The sequence below is a fragment of the Nelusetta ayraudi genome, unplaced genomic scaffold (assembly GCF_046127955.1).
Source record: "Nelusetta ayraudi isolate G7.1 ecotype Tasmania unplaced genomic scaffold, CSIRO-AGI_Nayr_v1 ptg000016l, whole genome shotgun sequence".
Classification (NCBI taxonomy): Eukaryota; Metazoa; Chordata; class Actinopteri; order Tetraodontiformes; family Monacanthidae; genus Nelusetta; species Nelusetta ayraudi.
Window position 1 is genome coordinate 7151170 of NW_027466066.1, and position 18710 is coordinate 7169879.

General features: G+C 42.3%; 2 protein-coding genes across 4 annotated transcripts in view; both read right to left on the bottom strand.

The window, feature by feature from the left end:
- LOC142886571 (E3 ubiquitin-protein ligase rnf213-alpha-like) overlaps positions 1-9545 on the bottom strand; it is a 28460-nt gene extending 18915 nt beyond the window's left edge. The window contains exons 1-21 of the mRNA XM_076023582.1: positions 9354-9545; positions 8545-8668; positions 6176-6819; positions 5687-6100; positions 5063-5172; positions 4846-4969; positions 4627-4778; positions 4351-4518; positions 3942-4141; positions 3523-3824; positions 3176-3435; positions 2849-3067; positions 2434-2626; positions 2295-2350; positions 1766-1940; positions 1499-1657; positions 1042-1140; positions 825-947; positions 552-735; positions 290-463; positions 18-170 (exon numbers count right to left, since the gene is read on the bottom strand). Coding sequence (XP_075879697.1) covers positions 18-170; positions 290-463; positions 552-735; positions 825-947; positions 1042-1140; positions 1499-1657; positions 1766-1940; positions 2295-2350; positions 2434-2626; positions 2849-3067; positions 3176-3435; positions 3523-3824; positions 3942-4141; positions 4351-4518; positions 4627-4778; positions 4846-4969; positions 5063-5172; positions 5687-6100; positions 6176-6819; positions 8545-8644 — 4009 coding nt within the window. The 5' untranslated portion in view covers positions 8645-8668; positions 9354-9545. The remainder of the gene's footprint in view (positions 1-17; positions 171-289; positions 464-551; positions 736-824; positions 948-1041; positions 1141-1498; positions 1658-1765; positions 1941-2294; positions 2351-2433; positions 2627-2848; positions 3068-3175; positions 3436-3522; positions 3825-3941; positions 4142-4350; positions 4519-4626; positions 4779-4845; positions 4970-5062; positions 5173-5686; positions 6101-6175; positions 6820-8544; positions 8669-9353) is intronic.
- A 3346-nt stretch (positions 9546-12891) lies between these two features.
- The window catches only part of LOC142886985 (E3 ubiquitin-protein ligase rnf213-alpha-like), a 28855-nt gene continuing 23036 nt past the window's right edge, over positions 12892-18710 (bottom strand). For all 3 annotated transcript variants that reach the window (XM_076024285.1, XM_076024283.1, XM_076024282.1), the window contains exons 54-70: positions 18413-18655; positions 18237-18318; positions 18108-18142; positions 17912-18012; positions 17681-17837; positions 17374-17548; positions 16946-17037; positions 16585-16836; positions 15998-16130; positions 15772-15855; positions 15508-15688; positions 14760-14961; positions 14587-14664; positions 14293-14490; positions 14033-14122; positions 13726-13904; positions 12892-13586 (exon numbers count right to left, since the gene is read on the bottom strand). In XM_076024285.1, the coding sequence (XP_075880400.1) occupies positions 13433-13586; positions 13726-13904; positions 14033-14122; positions 14293-14490; positions 14587-14664; positions 14760-14961; positions 15508-15688; positions 15772-15855; positions 15998-16130; positions 16585-16836; positions 16946-17037; positions 17374-17548; positions 17681-17837; positions 17912-18012; positions 18108-18142; positions 18237-18318; positions 18413-18655 (2436 nt within the window). In that variant the 3' untranslated portion in view covers positions 12892-13432. The remainder of the gene's footprint in view (positions 13587-13725; positions 13905-14032; positions 14123-14292; positions 14491-14586; positions 14665-14759; positions 14962-15507; positions 15689-15771; positions 15856-15997; positions 16131-16584; positions 16837-16945; positions 17038-17373; positions 17549-17680; positions 17838-17911; positions 18013-18107; positions 18143-18236; positions 18319-18412; positions 18656-18710) is intronic.

Here is an 18710-nt window from a genome sequence, read left to right on the forward strand (position 1 = left end):
CCTCCTGCCCAACATACCTTCCATGTATTCCTCAAGTTTGCGGCTCATCGCTACAAGGACGTCAATCAGTTCCTTCTCATGATGCACGGCATTCACTTCGCTTCGTCGGCACTGAATCAGTCTCTTCATTTTTGCCCTGTCCTTGTAGTGTGTGTTCTCACACAGGCAATCTGCGAACATTGAATTGAACACACATAATAAGAACACAAACTTTCTATTTCTATCAATAAATATTTAATGAGGTGATTTCCACTTTCTAACTGTGTTTTGGCTCTTTGTTTTATATTACCAATCTGCAGTAGATCTAAGAAGGCATCACTTTGCTGCAAAATGATATTTAGCAGGATGATTTTGATGTCCCCATGGACAAGTTTGCGTTTGATGGCTGTGAAAGCTTCAATGGCTTTTTTGATTCTGTCAATGGCATCCTCAGAGAGTTTGCTGGTTGCATTTTCATCTGCATCTAAAATACAGGGAGAGTTTACTCGCACAAACATTGATTTTGACTGCTATGCAGAAAGAAATGTGATGAATATTTTTTTTCCAGATACCGTAGAGTTTTAAAATGTTTTTGGCCGCGCCCCATGAGAGTAGGTGTTGCAGGACCACTTCTTCATCTTCCTGAGGATTTCCTTGGTCATCCCTTGGCCAAGATTTCTCCATAATGGCTGATATGAGCTTATCAAATTTCCAATTGATCTTTAAATTCGCAAAGAAACTTTCCTCAGACTTGCTCTGTGTGTGAGAGAAGTAGAGCTCACTGGTCATCAAACATCCTTAAGTCAATGCAAGACCCATACTGTCTTACTCTAAGAGTTTACTACCTGGCATAAACGTGGGACAGCCTCAAGAGCACAATTTTCAATACTTGCAGCCACACGCGGATGGGATTCACGCAGGTCTTCTATCATTTTGCAGTAGAATTCAATTTGATTCACAGGAGATGCCTGATACCACAGAAACAAACCCAAAAGTACCCACATCCATCACCATCAGGCAAAAGACAAATATGGAACCATTGCCAAAAGGTGCATTACAAACCGTTTTGTATTTGCCCTCAAAATCCTGTGTGAATGTCTGTCTCCACTCTTTTGTGCAATCCTCATCTTTGAAGTGTATAGCAATTATGTTGTTCCATGTCTGTAAAAGACAAAAAGGATTAAAAGCAGGGAGTAAGCTGGGGAGGTTTAGGAGCACTCAATGCTTGGAATTATTTTTTCAAATGCAATATACGGGATTTATCAGAATGAACTGAAAATCTGCCTTTATTTATAAAGTAGCATCATCACAGTCACGCATGTGAGGAACAGATTTTTAAGTTATGAGACTTTTTAAGTGTTTTTGAGTTGTGACTTTTAAAAGTCACAATTCCTTGGGTGGTTCAATCCTAATTACAGTGAACAAAAGCGAAGGTCTTTAGACTAACTTGACTATTAGATGACATGGAAAATCTTAACTCTTCTAATCTCTTTTTACACAGAATAACAAAAACACTCACTTCAATCTCCTCTTTCGTTAAAAGAGATGATGATGATAATGGCCAACGACTGTACGATATCTGCGGGAAATACTGACTCAGCCAGTTCCTCACTATGTTTGAGGCCCAGAAGATCAATTCTTTTACAGATTGCTTGACTGTTTCTCCCTCTGGGTTCTCCTGAAAAGATCAACATTGACCAACAAGATCAACATAGCCTTTGATATTAGCAAGATTCCATTTTTTTCTGAACTGCAGACATCTGGTTTTCTAATTTAATCTACATACCTGTTGCTCATTATTGTGAACATAATCCAACACTGATGCAAACATATTTATACAAGCAACAGGAACTTCATGGAAATTCTGATTGTATAATGTACATTTGTTTCCTATGCAGAGCTTCTCCAGCAGCTTCACTGCTGTTACCAGGCAGGAATTTCTGTAATTTTCTGTAAAACAACTGCATGCAAAAAAAAAAATCAGCATTTAGAAATACAACAGAAAAAAAGTGAGTCATAAATGTTTTAAAGTATTGTTCAATTTGCATGACAAATCAAGTTAAGAATCCCATATTCTAAACGTTTTCAAATCTTAATTTTTCATCCAGGACTCCAGTCGAGTGGCTGATATGAAGAATTATTGTTTTTGCACCACAAAAGCAAGGCGGTCAAGAGGCAACCTTTGTGACATCACAAAGGCTTGTTTTCTGTTGTATTGTAGGAGGTGAAAGACACCATGTGCATAATATAGGACTGTTCAAGATTTTAAAAACAGTAATTAAAACAGAGTTTACATTTTCAGTAAAATAAATCACCTGTACTTTTCCTCAATGGGTTTTTCTTGTATATGTGACAGAAGACCAGATAGTTGCTATAGGAAAAAAAAAAAGGTCAAGGACTTAAAACAGTCCACAATTACTCTAAAACATTTACTTTCAACTTGTTTCCACATACCTCTACTGTCGTAAAAGAAATTTTGGTTGGAGTCTTGTGGAGGAAAACATGAAGCATGTCCAGAAGTTCAATGTTAAGTTTGACATTACATTCCAACAGTTCATCAAATGGAATCAAATACAGGCAGGATCGCAAGAGAATCGGATCGATTTCTACCAGGTGGCTGTGGGATTTTATTGCATTCATCAAGGCCCTGAAAGAATGGCAATAAATGGATGTTATCAATGATCAGTGTACACATGAGCTCAGACAGAGAGAACGTTGAAAGAAAGCTGTATGCCTGTGTAGGTCATCCAGGTCATTGTAGTATTTCAGTGCTGAGTTGTAGGCAGCGTTCATTAAACAAGAATGAATGGCAGCTGAGAAAGAAGCCTACAACTCAGCACTCACAGGCTGTACTTGACCAGACACTTACTTCCTGCCCTGACTGCTCATGCTTAATGATGCCGCAGTTGGAAACTCAAGGCCGTCCAAACCTGCCCAGGCCAAGCCAAACTTCTGGTTTCCAGGAGTTTGCATTTCAAAAGGTTTTGTGGTGCCGTTGAGAAGGTGAAGGAGTGGCAGCACCAGGAACCATCTTGGATTTCCCTCTCTCTTCACATCGTTTATCAAAGATACCAATTTGCTTTCCAAGCTACAGCAGCATGAGAACATAGTTATTAGAGCAACATAAATAGTAAGTTACAATTCACAAGTAATGCAATTAGACTTAATGGAATACTGTACAGAATGAAATACCTACGTTCTGAGAAAAGCAACATCTGGGGAAAAATCAGTCCAATACTTGGTGAATTCCTCTTTTTTCAGATTGGGCAGGCACAGTTGTGTGCAGAGATTAAAAGGCTCAGAAGCGGACAATCTGATGTCATACTCTTTGCAAACACTTAGCATGATCACAGCCGCCTTCATTGTATGATCAGTATAGAGCATCTTTCCTTCACCAGTCTTCAATAGCTGAGGTAGCAGGTTATGCAGCATAAAGTCCTTGAGCATCCCTCTCACCTGGAAACACAAAAACCACAATTGCCTTTTTTTTAAAGCATTTGGGCAGTATAGATGATGGAAGATAACGTTAATAACTTTACTCACGTCATCTTTCCCAAAATCTAACGAGTCCCATTTCTTTTGTTTTTCCTCAAACACAATAGGTTCCGCATAGATCTCAAAAAACTGACGAAGCTGGGTCCAAAAATTTGTCAAATTGATGGAAGTCCACTCCCGTAGAAGATCAAATATGCCCTGCAGCATGATTTTCCCTGCAATGTGTCTGCCTTTAATGAGATCCTTCATTTGCGCACCCAAAAACATATCTATAACCTGTTTCATCACGCCCTTCAGCATGCCCTTCGGCTGCTGTAAACAAATGATGTCATCATACTGATGCCAGGCACCTTTATAAAAACATAAGAGCAGAAATAATAATTTCATGAAAGTCACGTCAAAGTCACATATTTAAGTCATGTAACAACGTAAAAAATGACAGCTGAATTAATAAAATTACAAATTACCTTCATTGCTGAGCAGTTTGTGTTTCACAAGCAAACACCTGTTAACAATCTGATCAGTGTGTTTGTAAATGAACTCATCTTTGTATTTTCTCTTTTCATTCCTGTAGACCACGTATTTGTAAGGGATAGATTGACACACTGCTTTTTCTTTTGATGTCATCAGGCTGCCCTCCACCAGAAAGCCATCTTCTCCCAAATCCCTGCATAATTAGGGGAGAAATATACATGTTGACACAATGTGCAAGTTTATAGTCGTCTACCTGGCATCCTCTGATAGAGACAAATCTGTGTGGTCCAATAGTCACAGGTTGAAAGGATGTAAAGCACCATTAGCTGCAGTGGAGGGGGCAAACTGCATCAACTGATTTTTTGTTTTGTTTTGTTAATTTTTTTTCTAGGGTTAACATACCTGGTCACAGTAAGCTCCACGATATTCTCCTTCCATGATCCAATGATGAGCCCAGCCTGGATGAAGATGCGATCTTGAGCTGGATTGAATTTGGAATCCTTGGAGAGAACTGCGTGGAAGTAAATTGTGAGTCTGTCGTGTGCAGCAATGTTTTGATTGCTGGTGGGCCTGATAGGGAAAAAAGGACACAGAAACACGAGGAACGCAAAGACAATATTAAACATCAAAACCTTGTCTGAAGCTTGTGTGTTAAAGTGTCTCAGAAAGGTTCTTCACCTCTTGGGTGGTGGGACAATGGACCCCTTGCTTTCCTGACTGTCTTTTTGACTTTCCTTGTCAGCGTGTGAGCTTTCTGCCGACCCCTGAGTCTCCATGGGCTCTCCTGCATCCTCTGGGTCTACACTGGAGCCACTGCTGTCAGTCTGTAACAGTAAATTGTACAGACATAACGCAATATATAAAAATTCAACTCTTTCTCCGTGAAAAACAAATGACTGTGGTTTCTGCTTCCAGCTCCACCTTTTCATTCCGGTTCAGAGAGCGCTCTCTTGTCTTTGTCATGTCTCCCTTCTTCTTGGAGTCGCTGCTGTCCTTTGCTTGGGCTTTGTCGTCGGTGGGCCTGAATAGAAAAGAGGAAAAGAACACAGCAAAACATTTAACACTAAGACGTTGACCAGCCCACGTGTGCGCAACTGAATTAGAGGTTCATCACCTATTGGCTCGAGAGACGTTGGACCCCTTGCTATCCTGACTGTCAGCATGTGAGCTTTGACCAGGCTCTTGAACCTCCATTGGCTCTTCACTGGAGCCTCCAGTCTCAGCCTGTGACAGGAGATACAATGCAGTCAATCAACGGCAGGTATACACCACCAGTCAAAAGTTTGGACACACCTTCATGCAATCTTTTTTTTTTATCTTTACAACTTTGTACACTGCAGATAAAGATATGTGAGCAAGATATATGTAAGTATTCAGGCAAAAACATGTTAAATAACTCTGAATATGCCTTTTATGAAAGGTGGCTATTTTGAAGAATTCAAATATAAAACGTGATGGAGTTATATTACTATTATTACTATTATTTTATACTATTATACTTTTACTATTATTACGTATGTACTTTTTTACTTTATTGTTTCCTACATAATTCCATGTGTGTTCATACATAATTTTGATGCCTTCAGTGAGAAACTGCAATGTTAACAGTCAGGGGAATAAAAGGGTGTGTCCAAACATTTGACTTCTAGTGTAGACCATGAACTCTTTTTCCATGAAAATCACATTACTATGGCTTTAGTTTTTCTACTCCTATCAGTTGAAATATAATAAGAACTACCGTTTGTTGAGGTCCAAAAACCATCTTTAGTTTGGGTGCAGGAGTCACCGTCTGTTTCTGGCCCTCCTCATTCTTGCCCTTCTGTTTGCTTTGTCTTGCTTTGTCCTGTGCTTCCATGTTACCATTCTGGTCCAGGGGGGGTTGTTTTGTCTTTGCTGTGTCTTCTTTGTTCTCAGAGCTCTTGTCTTGTCGATTTGACGTGTTGCTTGGGCCTGGCTGAGTCGTGTCCTTGGTGAGCGATTCGGGCTCACTCCCCGAGAACGTGAGACCTTTTTGAAGTGCGTCTGCAGATTGATCCACAGCAGCGTCTCCTTGACTTTCCCTGTCAGCAGTTGAGCTTTCACCACCCGACTCCTGGATCTCCACGGGGCCTCCTGCCCCCTTGGGATCTACACTTGAACCTCTGCTGTCAGCCTGTAACAATAGCAAGAGACTGTTGTTTTGGGTTTTCTCTTCTAATTACTTTAAATCAATTGAACTGGGTATTACCTGTGATGGGTTTGGTTCAGCGGCAGGAGTTACCTTCTGTTGCTGGCCCTGCTCCTTCTTGCCATTCTGTTTGCTCCGTCTCGTTTGGCTTGCTTCTGGCTCCACATTTTCATTCTGGTCCCCCCGGTCTCCCTTGTTCTTGGAGTTGTTGCTGTCATTTTTATGTTCTTTGCTGTTGATGGTATTTGACTTTTTGCTTGGATTTGGCTGAACTGTGCTCTTGTTGTCCTCCGGCATGGACTCTTGTGTCACAGTTTCAGAAGATGATGTCAGAGGAGTTTGATCTTGAGTTGATTTTGGCCCATCGCTCCCTCCCTCTTTGGACTCATCTGCTGCTTCCGCAGAGCCTTTCATGTCTACTGTGGCAGCATTGTTTTCACTCAAAGCAACTTGTTTGTCTTCAGGCACAACAGGATCTTTCACCGCCAGAGAACTAGGCTGGCTCTCCATTGACGAGAGATCCTCTTGCACCTTCTTCGTAGTTGGATTAGTGCACTCATCGCTCTTTCGTTTGGGAGATTTGCTGGATTCGCTTTGGTCCTCAGATGGAGCCTCTGTCGCTGCCTCCGTCGCTGCCTCCGTCGCTGCTTTCTCAGCTGCACCCTCTGAATCTGACACCAATGATTTTGGCTGATCTTTTGCATCTGAAATAAAAAATGTGTGATAATGAAGACATGGCCGGATACTGCTAGGGCACCTTGATGTATGGTGTTATCAGATTCAGATTCAGATTCCTTTATTTGCAATTTGTGTAAACACATAAGAATTTGTTTTGCGGTAGTTCCAAGTACACATTCATCAGAACACAGTACACGGAACACAGCAGCCATGGACGGCGCCATCGTAATGATAAGTGACCGAAAAGGGGGAAAACCTGAGCAACATGGGCACCTACTGTATAACAACACTATATAACATAGAAACTCAATGGACTTTCAACGGGCGATAGAAAGGGGAGGTGAGCTGCTGCAGTGTAGGCAGGCAGCCAGGAGCCAGCTGCAGCCATGAGGCGCTTCCACGCAGGCCCCAGCGCCGAAGGCTTGGGTGGAGAATGGAGGGGTGAGTGCATATTTGCATGTGTGTAAGTGTCCGTGGATGAGTGTGTGTGTGTGTGTGTGTGTGTGTGGGCCCGGAGAACCACTTTGCAAGTCACAATCTTGGTGCTTCGTTCCGTAGGATGTCATTGCGATAACACAGCAATTGCTGTGGAGACATCCGTGATTGTGCCCCAGACAAATTCAATAAATCCGCCGGTGTCCGTGAGGGAGGGGGGCGGGGTGAGGATTCAGAGCGTCTAACTGCAGCAATCTCCTGGAGGAGTTGTTCCAGCAGTGACCATGGTCGCGGCTGGTGCGGAGGGGGGCCGAATTACAGATTAGGATTGTTTGGGTCAGGGCGAGTAGTCGCATTCCAAAAGACTCGACTACCCTGTTTGTCCGTCCTGGTCTCCAAAACGATCCATATGCCCTTGCAAAGCCGAAAGCTTCTCCAAAATGACATCCATGTTGTTATCCACATCACGTTTCAGTTCAGAAATCGCCAGTGTCTGAGTGCCAACGGCTCTGTCCACCTCAAAAATCATGACGGGCAGCCTTTGGGGACCTTGGACTGCTGGCATCGTCTTCCAAATTTGTTGATTAACCAGGGCAAAGTATAATCCAATCAGCAGCTGACCTGTTATCATGGTTCTCAATAGGTAGACATCCTCAATATCCGCGACACAACGCGACCCACCACCTCTCACGTAGCCCGCTGCGAACAAACCGTTGGGGCAGACATGGTTCCCCCGGACCCGCGTGTCTCATAGAGATAATCTTGTAAATTGTGTTGAGAGACCAGTTGATCAATTCCATAATTTAGATGTAATGTTCAATAACTTGTTATGCAACTACTTCATAATGGAGGCACTAAATAATTAAATCACAAATAGGAACCACTGGCAATTTTAAAAGAGAAAGTAGACAACTTACTGCATCACTGCCCGTCTTCCACAAAAAAGAAGTAAGGGCAAATAATGAAATATTTGGGAATAGTAATAATTTAGGTGGAAACCGTGGGGATATGTCATCCTGCCTCAATCACAAAAAATAAACTTGATCTTTCACTTTCATTATTCTGCATGTCCCTAAAATTACTGAAATTCAAGTAAACCAGATTTGTCCGTCATCTTAAAATTAAATTGTATAGCGCAGGAACAATAAATTAACAAAATGCAATAAGACACACACTAAACAGTACAATGAGTACAATGTAGAGGAACAAAAGAACTCGGAAAAGGGTTCAAAATAAAATAAAAATAAGTTTGTTTTTGTTTTTTCAAACTGCATGACGAAAATATTCATAATCTTAGATGTGATGCGTTTCCTTACCATGTCCATTTGTCGGCTGGACACTCAGCTTAGTGCCGCACTGGCTGCAAAAGTTCGCTCTTTCTTCCAGGATGCCATGGTTGCACCCTGGACACTTCATTGTAGGACCTCAGTGATCTCTGGCCTGCAATGACAGAAACGCCGTTCAATTCTGCTTCGCTTCTGGCTGACTGTGAGCTCAGTGGAGGAGCTGGAGTGCTCCTTTCACTTAAATTTCTGTTGAACAAGAAACCTCTTTAATTTGGCTTAGTCATAAATGTCAAAATCCAAAAATCGCTGTAAATTTCGTTAACTTGTAGCTTAAAAATGTTTTATTTGTTGTTTAAACGTAACCAAATGTACGGCATCGAAGAGGAAGAACTCGCACATTTAGTATCATGTATGTTGGTTATTTCCATCGTAAGATACGTAACAGGTTGTTGTTGTTTTTTTGTTTTGTTTTTTCAAGTGCGTAGTGATTCCTCTTCGTCTGTTAAGATATCTTTGACCTTTTTATCACGAATTTTGCTCACAAAAACACATGTTTCGCAAATTTCTGTTATGACAGGCTATACGATTCCCCAATCCTGTTAACATTGACAGTTTATATACGAGACATTTGCCGTAAACAATTCTGTGGGTTATTATGTGTGTTTACCGGAAGTACAGAAAGCTAGTGTAGCCGAGTCTTCAAATGCTCATTCCGTGCACGGCACATTAATGCAATGACACGGGCGCTATGTATGACAGCTGGCACCTAGAGAAATAAGCACTGAATTACGCAAAAGGCAGTCAAGTCACTTTTAAGACCCAGCTTGTGGTGAACTTACCCAGAAGTGTCCCTCCGTGGCGGCGGGATGTGCGCAGCGTCACAGGCTTGTTTTGTATCCCAGGCTCTGACGTTACGGAGAGCAGCATTCGGTACTCGCACACCGGGACGAACACCGCAGTAAACGACTCCCAACTCTCTGGATGAACCGAGTCTCGACCGCATTAAAGCAGTCGCACGTCGCATTTCCGCATGGCACCAGGCACGGCACAGTTTCGTTTTTACTGAAATGGGTGTCAGGTGACCTCGACCTATAACTTTCATGACTCAGTGATGGTGGGGCAATACGAGTTTTAGTGGGAAAAGGAAACTAAACTGGGTCATTATTATTAGTATTATTATTATTATTATTATTATTATTATTATTATCATTATTATGCGGTACACAAGTGTGCGATGTTCTACGAGGATGTAGGACGGTTCTATAATTGAATCTATTTAAATAGAAACTTTATTGTCACTTGTGCTCAGTGTAAAGAATTCCACACCATCAACCATCACCATGCCAACTGTAGCAATTACATTATGACAGAAATCATCAATGTGATAACAAAACAAATGAAAATTTCCTGTCATGTGTGGCTATTTTATTTTATTTTGGTTTTTTTTTTATTTACATATTTGAATACAAGAAAAGGTGATTTATTGTAAAAGTGTTCTCAAGGCTACTGGACTGTAAGTATTTAGCTTTCTATTTGGCTGAAATCAAGGCCACACCCACTTGACTGTGGGTGAAAGAGTGGGAGAGATTTTTTTTTTTAAAGGTCACCTATTATACTAATTTTCGGGCTTTTGTATTCGATGTCTGGCCCCTCCAGAGCAGCAAAACAGGATTTTCCACGCTGAACGCTTTTTAGATTTGCGTATCTCGCGGCTCGTTTCCTCGTATATACTGCATCCCGCGAAAACGGTCTGTTTCACTTCACTCCACTCCCAGCCTTGCCGGTGTACGACCCCGCCCGGCCCACTCCGCTGTGATTGGTCACACTCTTGGTCGCTGCTGAGCCTCACTTCCTCAGTTTGCCGGTGCGGGAGTGAAAAGTAAACGGCAAACTTTACGAAACAGGCACAATTTAAACACTTTACCGTTGTGAAGGCTTCACCCTTTAGCAGCTGTTTACCGGCTAATCCAGCTTCGTACAGACCCAGCGCGGGCTGAGTTACGGCCGCAAGGCGAACCTTAGGTCCCTGGACGTTTTTTGTGCCTTCCATGTACCCCGGAAATATATTTTACTTTGTGTACTGACCGTGTTTTTGTTTTGTATTTTTGCGAGACATTTTAATAGGGCTTAGAATTATTTCGTTTCATACTGTTGACTTACATCAAAACACTGTCGTAGCAGACAGAGAAAATATGTACGCTGAAACGATCACTTCAGTGATAGAGTCGTTTATTATTAGACAAGAATATCTGCACAACTTAAGTCCACACCAAGCACAAAGAAGGAAGAGCTCTATACAACCCATGTTACCATGCTGGCAGCGTGAACATCGCTATAAGGAGTGAAACTTGCGAGTCAAAAACGCTGCCTCTTCAGTTTCGCTGCCAGCAAACACAACACACCTAACAAGCAGAGCATGGAGTTAGCGGTGGTAGCTAACAGTTCATCAACACGATTCAGCGGTTGTACGTTGCAAGTAGTCTTAAAACTAATGTTGCTTGAGGTCTCAATACACTCACAGTCCTCATACATGTTTTCAAATATTGCCGTGGCTGACTATTCTCTCGTCGTCCACCGGCCGAGTCGAGCCCATCTCACTCCCGTTGCCGACCGGACCGGTGTTCCATCGCATCCGCATTAGGCTGAACAAACCTCCAACATTTTCTCTTTTCGTTACACTCAAACGGTTGTGGTCCTTAGTGCTTCGGTAGTCGCTCGGTACTTTTTATTTTATATTTTTTAATTTCCCTGACACCGAAAAAACATTTTCTTGGCGCAGCACATTGCGAGGGCGGAACTATGGGCGGAACCAGTCCGAGAGGGTGCCGGAGCTTGGCCATGAAAGGAGCTCCGGCACGCAATTATGTCACTGCGTTCCCAGTGTTGAAAAAATCTCTGTGAACTGAGCGTTTAGAACCATGTCCAACAATTTGCAGGGCTCACGTCCAAACGTATCATAGGTGCCCTTTAATGACTGGAAGTTTGACTAATCACCAGCATCATGGACATATATAACATTCACATTTACTGGTGAAGGGCACCTGTCAATTCCATGTAGATTACAAACTCTTAATAACATAAACGGCTGATTGAAGAAAGTTACACAGTTTAAAACATAGGCTGGACTTCGAAAATCAGCATCATCGCCATTTACCTCTGTGTAGTTGCCAGGCCCCCAGAGTCCAAGATGACGGGCCAGCCATTTCAATTAAGTTGCTCACCCAGCGCATATGGCGAAAAAGTTTTGGACTTTCCCATGGGGCCCATGCGGCTATGGGCCTATAGAGCATATACAGTGGTGTCTATGCCGTCGCGTCTCTGCAACTCACATGATCTATTTGGCCAATCAAAACGACCCTGGAGAAGGTCACTTCCAGACACGTCAGGACGCAGCCAATCAAAACGAGCTGAGACACAGCACATAAGACGTCGTGACATCATGCAGGGAACAAACTATTTTCTGGTGATTTTCCGGCCTTTATCGTTTATCGACTAAAAGACCGTAACTGAAAAATCTACAATAGAAAGATTTGCTGTGAATCACGTTTCAGGTCCCAGTCGTCCTGTCAGCTGTTTCAAAGGTCTATGGGGAAAATGCTTTTTGGGCCCATTCAATTTTTTTTATTATTATTATTATTATTATTTATTTATTTTTTTGTCTGCAGTATCTCTAGTGGCCACCGAGAAAAAGTGGCGCACCGCCATATTTCCAGTATGGTATCCAGTTCTTATAATTATATCCATGGTAGTTACCAGTTAGTTCTCAGTCCGGATGAATAGGGCGGCCGCTCTGACTCATACGAACAGCGGACCAAAGCCACAGACAGCCCACGGTAAATTATATTGAACCTCCGGTCAGTCCAGTTTTAGAAAAAAAAAGTATCTAGTAATAAATTATCTTTATCATTTATTAGCGACCGCCTAAATAGCCGGCTTTGCATCTTTAAACTGCCATTAAGACCTGCGATGTTTAATGATTTAAGTCTTGTCAAAGACAACGCGTCAAGAAACGGTTGTAACAAAAACGTCATTCAACTCAAAACCGCGGCATCGTCACAAACCCACAAACCTCGTTAGCGGTAGCTAGCTAGCTTTCTGTTTCCGGGAGTCGTTCTTCTTGATCTGTTACGGCAGCGTGTTGCAGTTACTTCCGGGTCCTGTTCAAACTAAAAGGAAGCCCATTGATAATTGAATCTAATGCAGTTTTGAAGATGTTTGAGGTATGAGGCTTGAAAGTTGTGTGTTAAATTGGCATAATGCAGAAAACCCAAGTTTTACTGTGACCCTGCGCTGAAAAAGTGAAGCTTTCCTTTATGAAGATTGAAAAGAACACACAATACGCAGCAGGTGATAAAGAATGCATGGTGATCAAAACATGAATTGAATTGATTTATTTTTCAGAGTATTTAAACTTGCATTGATATTGATATGTCTGCTGGATAGTGCTAAGCATAGTTGGAAAGAATGTAATAATTTGTAGTTAAGGTTAAGGCATTTTAATCTGAGATATTCTGAGTATAATCTGAGTTTTTAAAGACAACTATAGTACCCCAAAATGGTACGTGCAACTTTTTTTTTAACATGTCAAACAAACAGTATAAAAAGAAAAGAAAAAAAGAACGTCACAGAAGCATACCTGAGGATCATATGGACATCTTTCTAACCTGTCCATCTGGAAAATGGAGTTAACGTGACATTGGCAGAGCTTAAACCATACACAACAAAGCATATAACGTTGGGACAAAAAATACCCTGATAATTTCAACAAAAGTCAAGAGTGAAGAAGAATTGCTCTTCAGTGGCATTATTTGCTCCGCTACTTTTTTCACATTTTTTCACACATCATTTAAGAAAACCATGATTGTAAACTTGTGAAGGATTTGACTTATTTTCATCTTTGACTTTTCAACAAAACACGTTAATGTCGGTGACGCTCCTGTTTGAAGGCAGCAATCAACTTCCAGGCTTCCACATAGTGGGACAGCAGGATCTGCTCTGGGAAGAGAGTGTCCACATCAAGAGGGATGTCCAGGTCTTTACGCTCCATGTAAGACACAAGTGTGTCTTTAAGGCTACAAGGACCAAAAAAAACATTCAAAATAATCATTAATACTTACAAAACACACATGATGTGGATATTTTTTTTTACAAAATATGATTATACCAAATTCACAAGCAAGTGACTTTAAGTTACTGAATTTAAACTTTTACCCCCAGTTTGGTTTAAAGGTGTCAGGCGCATCATGCTTCTTAAGGACAAGCACCAGGAACTCGTGCATCTCCAGCTTGAAACCATCGCCGCTGCTCTTAGAGAGGAAGCCAGTCAGAAGTCTTTGCTCCTCCTCACCCAAGGCCACTTTGTACAAATCTGACACTCCATCAAATGGATCCTGAGCAAGGCAGACAATAAATTATTATTATTAGTAGGAGGAGGAGGAGGAGGAGGAGGAGGAGAAGGAGCAGGATTAATACACTTTTTTTCAACATTATTTTTCCAGTACCCTTGTCCCATGCCTACCCTCTTGAGTCGCAGCATATTTTCTGATTTAAGGGACATGAGCAGCTGCCACAGAGCCACGCAGTGCTTTAGACAGCAAGTGCTGAGGGTCTGTAAGCAAAACAGGAAGAAAATATCTCACGTGGGCTTATAAACACTCGCTAAAACTTTGTTCATTTAAATCCAACAATCTCTCAAGGACACACACGTTTGCAGATTGAGTAATAAAATCTAATTAAGCTTAGAGACAATAATTTTTTCTCTCTCTCTGATAGGTTGACCTTGAGGATGTGCGGCGCCATCTGGTTTCCCATCTGCAGCTCCTCCTCCAGGTAGCAAGATAGCTGCATGTGAGGCTCTCCCCCAGTCATGGCCAGGAAACCGAGGGCTACTTCCAGCGTGGACAAGGCGTCGCACACTTCACTGTATGAGTGCAGCTCGCCAGCTACGTCAGACAGGATGAGAGTCTGGAGGGGCTCCTGTTGGCACATGAGGTCAACATGTTAAGCTCACTGGTGAGAAATAACCTGGCCCTCTGACAAGGGATCTAATTGCCATTGCAGATCCCGACTTACTTGCGGTACTTTTGCTTTTATGTCCCTCAGGATGATCTCATAGTTTCGGTCATGTCTGTTTACGAGTGTTGGAATGCCCTGTGGCAAAGCAACGGCCATGAGAAACTTCAGTTATTTATAACAGTGTCAAATGTAAAATCTATCAAAAGGATGGACAAAAAAAACATTCTCACATTCAGAGTGATGAGAGGTTTGCCCAGGAAGAAGCGGGCCAGGATCTGCTGCTGGATCTTGGGCAAGTCATACTCGTGAAGAGTCTCTTTGCCCTTCTCAATGCTGTACTGGGTGTTGGCCAGAATCAGGGGCATCAGGTCTCTCTCCAGCTCGTAACGAATTACGTGCAGGTCAGTGAGATCCGAGGGACTCACTTTGTAGCTGCAGGAGGGGAGAATCCAGGTGAGTACGGTAAACTTGCACTGTTTTGAGGTTGTTTGCGTACACAGAATTTTTCAGCGTTTTAGCTCACTGCTACAAGACGGCAGAAGCCACACCTGTCTGGGAGTGTGATCATTGACCTGGGAGATGCATCAATGCCCTTAGTGACATCACAAAGGTTTTGTTTTTTTTCCTGAAATGTCTTTAAGTGTTTCTTCTTTTTTTGTTGTTGCTTTGATTACGCTTTTTTTAATGACACTGGGACCAGTGTGGAGCAAACATATTACATATGTTTTGCAAACTTGTGAGGATGTAATTGACTAATTTCTGGTGAGCCAGGCTACAGACACACATTATTTATTGCAAACGTTATAATAAAGTGATTTGCATGTGTGCAGTTTTGCAGTTGTCTGCACTAAGGGACATTATAGCTTTCAGCATGATAAAAAAATAAAAAATGTCACAAAAACCAATGCTACCATAGACAGTAGTGTGCGGCAGGGGAGAAGTCTGCAGTTAAAAAAAATAAGCCATGAGCGCCCCCACCTGGTCTCCTCTCCAGAGTGTTTGTCCATACAGTAGACCAGGTCATTGTGCAGAGCGATGAGGTAGCTGACAAGCGCCGTGGAGCACAAACCCGGGCCTCGACGGCGAGGTAGGAGCACCATGAAGTCACTCTTGAAGTCCAGGTCCTCTTGACAGTACTCAGCCGGGATCTTAATCTCACCTGAATGTCAAAACATGTTGCGTCAAATCAAAGCAGCGATGGTTGACAGTGGGTCACAGCAAGCAGAGGAAACAGCTGTTTACCGTTAGTACCCAGAGAAACTCTGAGCTGATTCCAGGTTGTCAGGAACATCTTGATGTGCTTCTTGTACCAGTGCTTCAGCGACTCTACACAAATAAAACGCAGCCCGGATTACACATGCACAGTGGGAGGGGACCTCCACCATGGTCTCCTTGCATGTTTTATCACCTCCCTTTCAGAGAGAGAGAGACATAAGGGTGAAATGCTGTCGGTGAGTGCTTTCAGTACCTGCTTTCTGAGTGCGGAGAAAGTCATCAATTGTTTTGCAGGGCATCTCAGTGACATTCTGGAACGTTTTAACCAGATCCCTCTGGAGCATCAGGATTTCAGGAAGGTGTTTGACCATCCGTAGCTCAGCCTCCTAAAATCACACACAACCCAATCAGTTGGAGCTTTGTTCATCTTGGTAAATAATGTTATTATGTTAGTATGAACATAATCTACAAGTGATTGCAGAAGTTTGTAACATTTACTAAAGTGCACTGTAAATAAATGATCTTATAGATGGTTTCATGGTTTCTACCATTAGGTTTTTAGTTCTGGGTTAGAGACATAGCACAAAAGTTTCTTTTTTTTTCTTTCTTTTATACACTACAAATATTTTCTTTATTTTTATTGCCTTATTTCTTTTAATTTATATCATTTTCCATATTTCTGCAACTTTTTTTCAGTTGCTTCTGTAATAATGCAAATTTCCCCACTGTGGGATTAATAAAGGCCTTCTATTCTAAATTAGCTTAGTTTAGCATTAAGTATTTCAACATTTTTAAGTCATGGCATGCTTATAATATTGCAAATGATTTTATTTTTTTTACCTTATGCAGAAATCTCCACAGCACAGGCAGATTGTCTCTTTCGTCGTTCTGCTCCACACAGTGCGTGAGGCTGAGCAGAGAAACCTTCTCCCTGCAGCTCCACAATGACGTACTGTGGATCAGAGATGTCTGTGGGAGCAAAGCCAAGAATAGACGAGGGTCCCCAAACAAGAGCTTCATGACGGGGTTGGCGGAGATGCGAGAGTCGGCCCGGATGAATGTGTTGATTTCCTTGAGCTGTCGATCCAAGTGCTGCGATGGGAAAAGCGACGAAGCTCAGGATGTTGTACTTTGACACGAGAGGGGATATTTTGCATTCATTAGAAGAGACAGAGTGAAAAGCTGCATGTTTTTGTTTCACCTTAAGCTTTGGCGTGATGATGCCGTTGCTCACTTCTACTTCCCACAGGTTTCTAACATCTTTGTTGCGGAGATGGCTGTTTTGATCAGGCCCTGCAACGCAAGATCAGTGATTAAAAGCACAAGGTAATCCAGAGATCCCTCTGTAGTTGGCCAAGTAATCATAATCTATTGGCATTGCACATAATTCATAGTTGCATTAAGTTGCAATTAACAGTTTAACTTAAAACTACAGTAAAATTAACATCCCAAAATACACGTTGTGTTCACTGAGATAAGAAAAAAATCTACAAATACCATTCATTTCTACCATTAGAGGAAACCCCCTCCTCTTTCAACCAGTTTCTGTTTTATTTTTAGCTTATTTTTTTTTATTAAGTATGACACCATCAAAGGCAAGTGACCGTGGCTGCAGGACAATATCCTTACATCTTTGTTGCTGATCAGGTCCCAAGAGGCTGCTGATAAGAAGGTGAACAGCACTGACTGTGTCATCTGTTCCCTTTCCCAGGGACCGGATGAGATGTTCCAAGTCCTTTCGCAGGTGAGCGACCAGGAATGCAGCAGTGTCAGGGACTTGTGGCTTGATAATGGCAGAAATATGCTAAACACACACACACAAATAAATAAATAAGTGCAAATATCCCAAACAGTTGCATTGCAAAGGCATAGGATGTTCAAACATTTCTTCTTGTGTGACCAGTTTACTCATGTAGCTTTGACCACTCAGAAATACCTGGGGGTGGCGCCCTGCACCGAGCAGCATGGCCATGTGAGTCAACATGCGCATTGTGGTGAAGGCAACAGGGGAAATGCCCTTTGTGTCCCGCATGTCTGCATTGTCCCTGCGATTTGGGTCTCCAAGGATGTGTCCTCTCTGTGTGCGGTCGCCTCTGTTGAAAGACAACACAAACATTGTTCGAATATTTTTCTCCACAGTGCATTTTTGCACCAATTATTAACTCACTGGTTGTGAGCAGCCTGAAATCCTGCCACAGGCTGGTGATTTAATCCTCCAATCTCAGCATCACAGTCTACGCAACGGCTTTTTTCCATTGGCTGGCCACACTACAGCAAGGAAAAACAGATTATATATACTGCATAGAAAAGATAAAATTAGGTCTTGAGTATTGAAAAGTCTAAATAGAGGTAATATTAAATACTTCTCCAACAGTGCAGGGGTGTCCATTCGGACAACCTGTGGCAAGAGCAGAATCAAATGTTGCCTTAAAAAGTGCTGGGCATGACACGTGATAATCTGGAGTCTAAAAATTTTCTGTTATTTGACTTACAGTACCACCGCAATGGCAAATGTGCAAGAGCTTGCTGAGCCACTGCCAACATGTCATCTGCCATCGTAGGCAAGAAGGCCATCTGCATGTTGGAGACAAAATGACGTTGAGCTCACTTTCAAGAAAAACGAACTCCTTGCTGTGAGACATTCAGCAACTGCTGAAAACATACGTACTTGCATGTTGCCAGGCTGCATTGCCAGGTGTTGCAGGGGAGCCAGGATGCCCTGGGCTCCACAGAGCAGGACAGCCTCTAGGTGAATAGTCAAGTCCACCAACACACATTGTGCAGCTGGAGCCCCAGGTTGAGCAGCCAACAGCCCAAGTTCGTTGGTCACCAGAGCCTGGGCGAAGGCCTTTAGCGGCGGGTTGGTCAGGAATTTAGAGGCCTGAATGAACGTTTTTAAGGTTTCCAACAGCTGCAAAAAGAAAGGTTCATGAATAAATCTATACAAACTTTACAAACAGATCAAT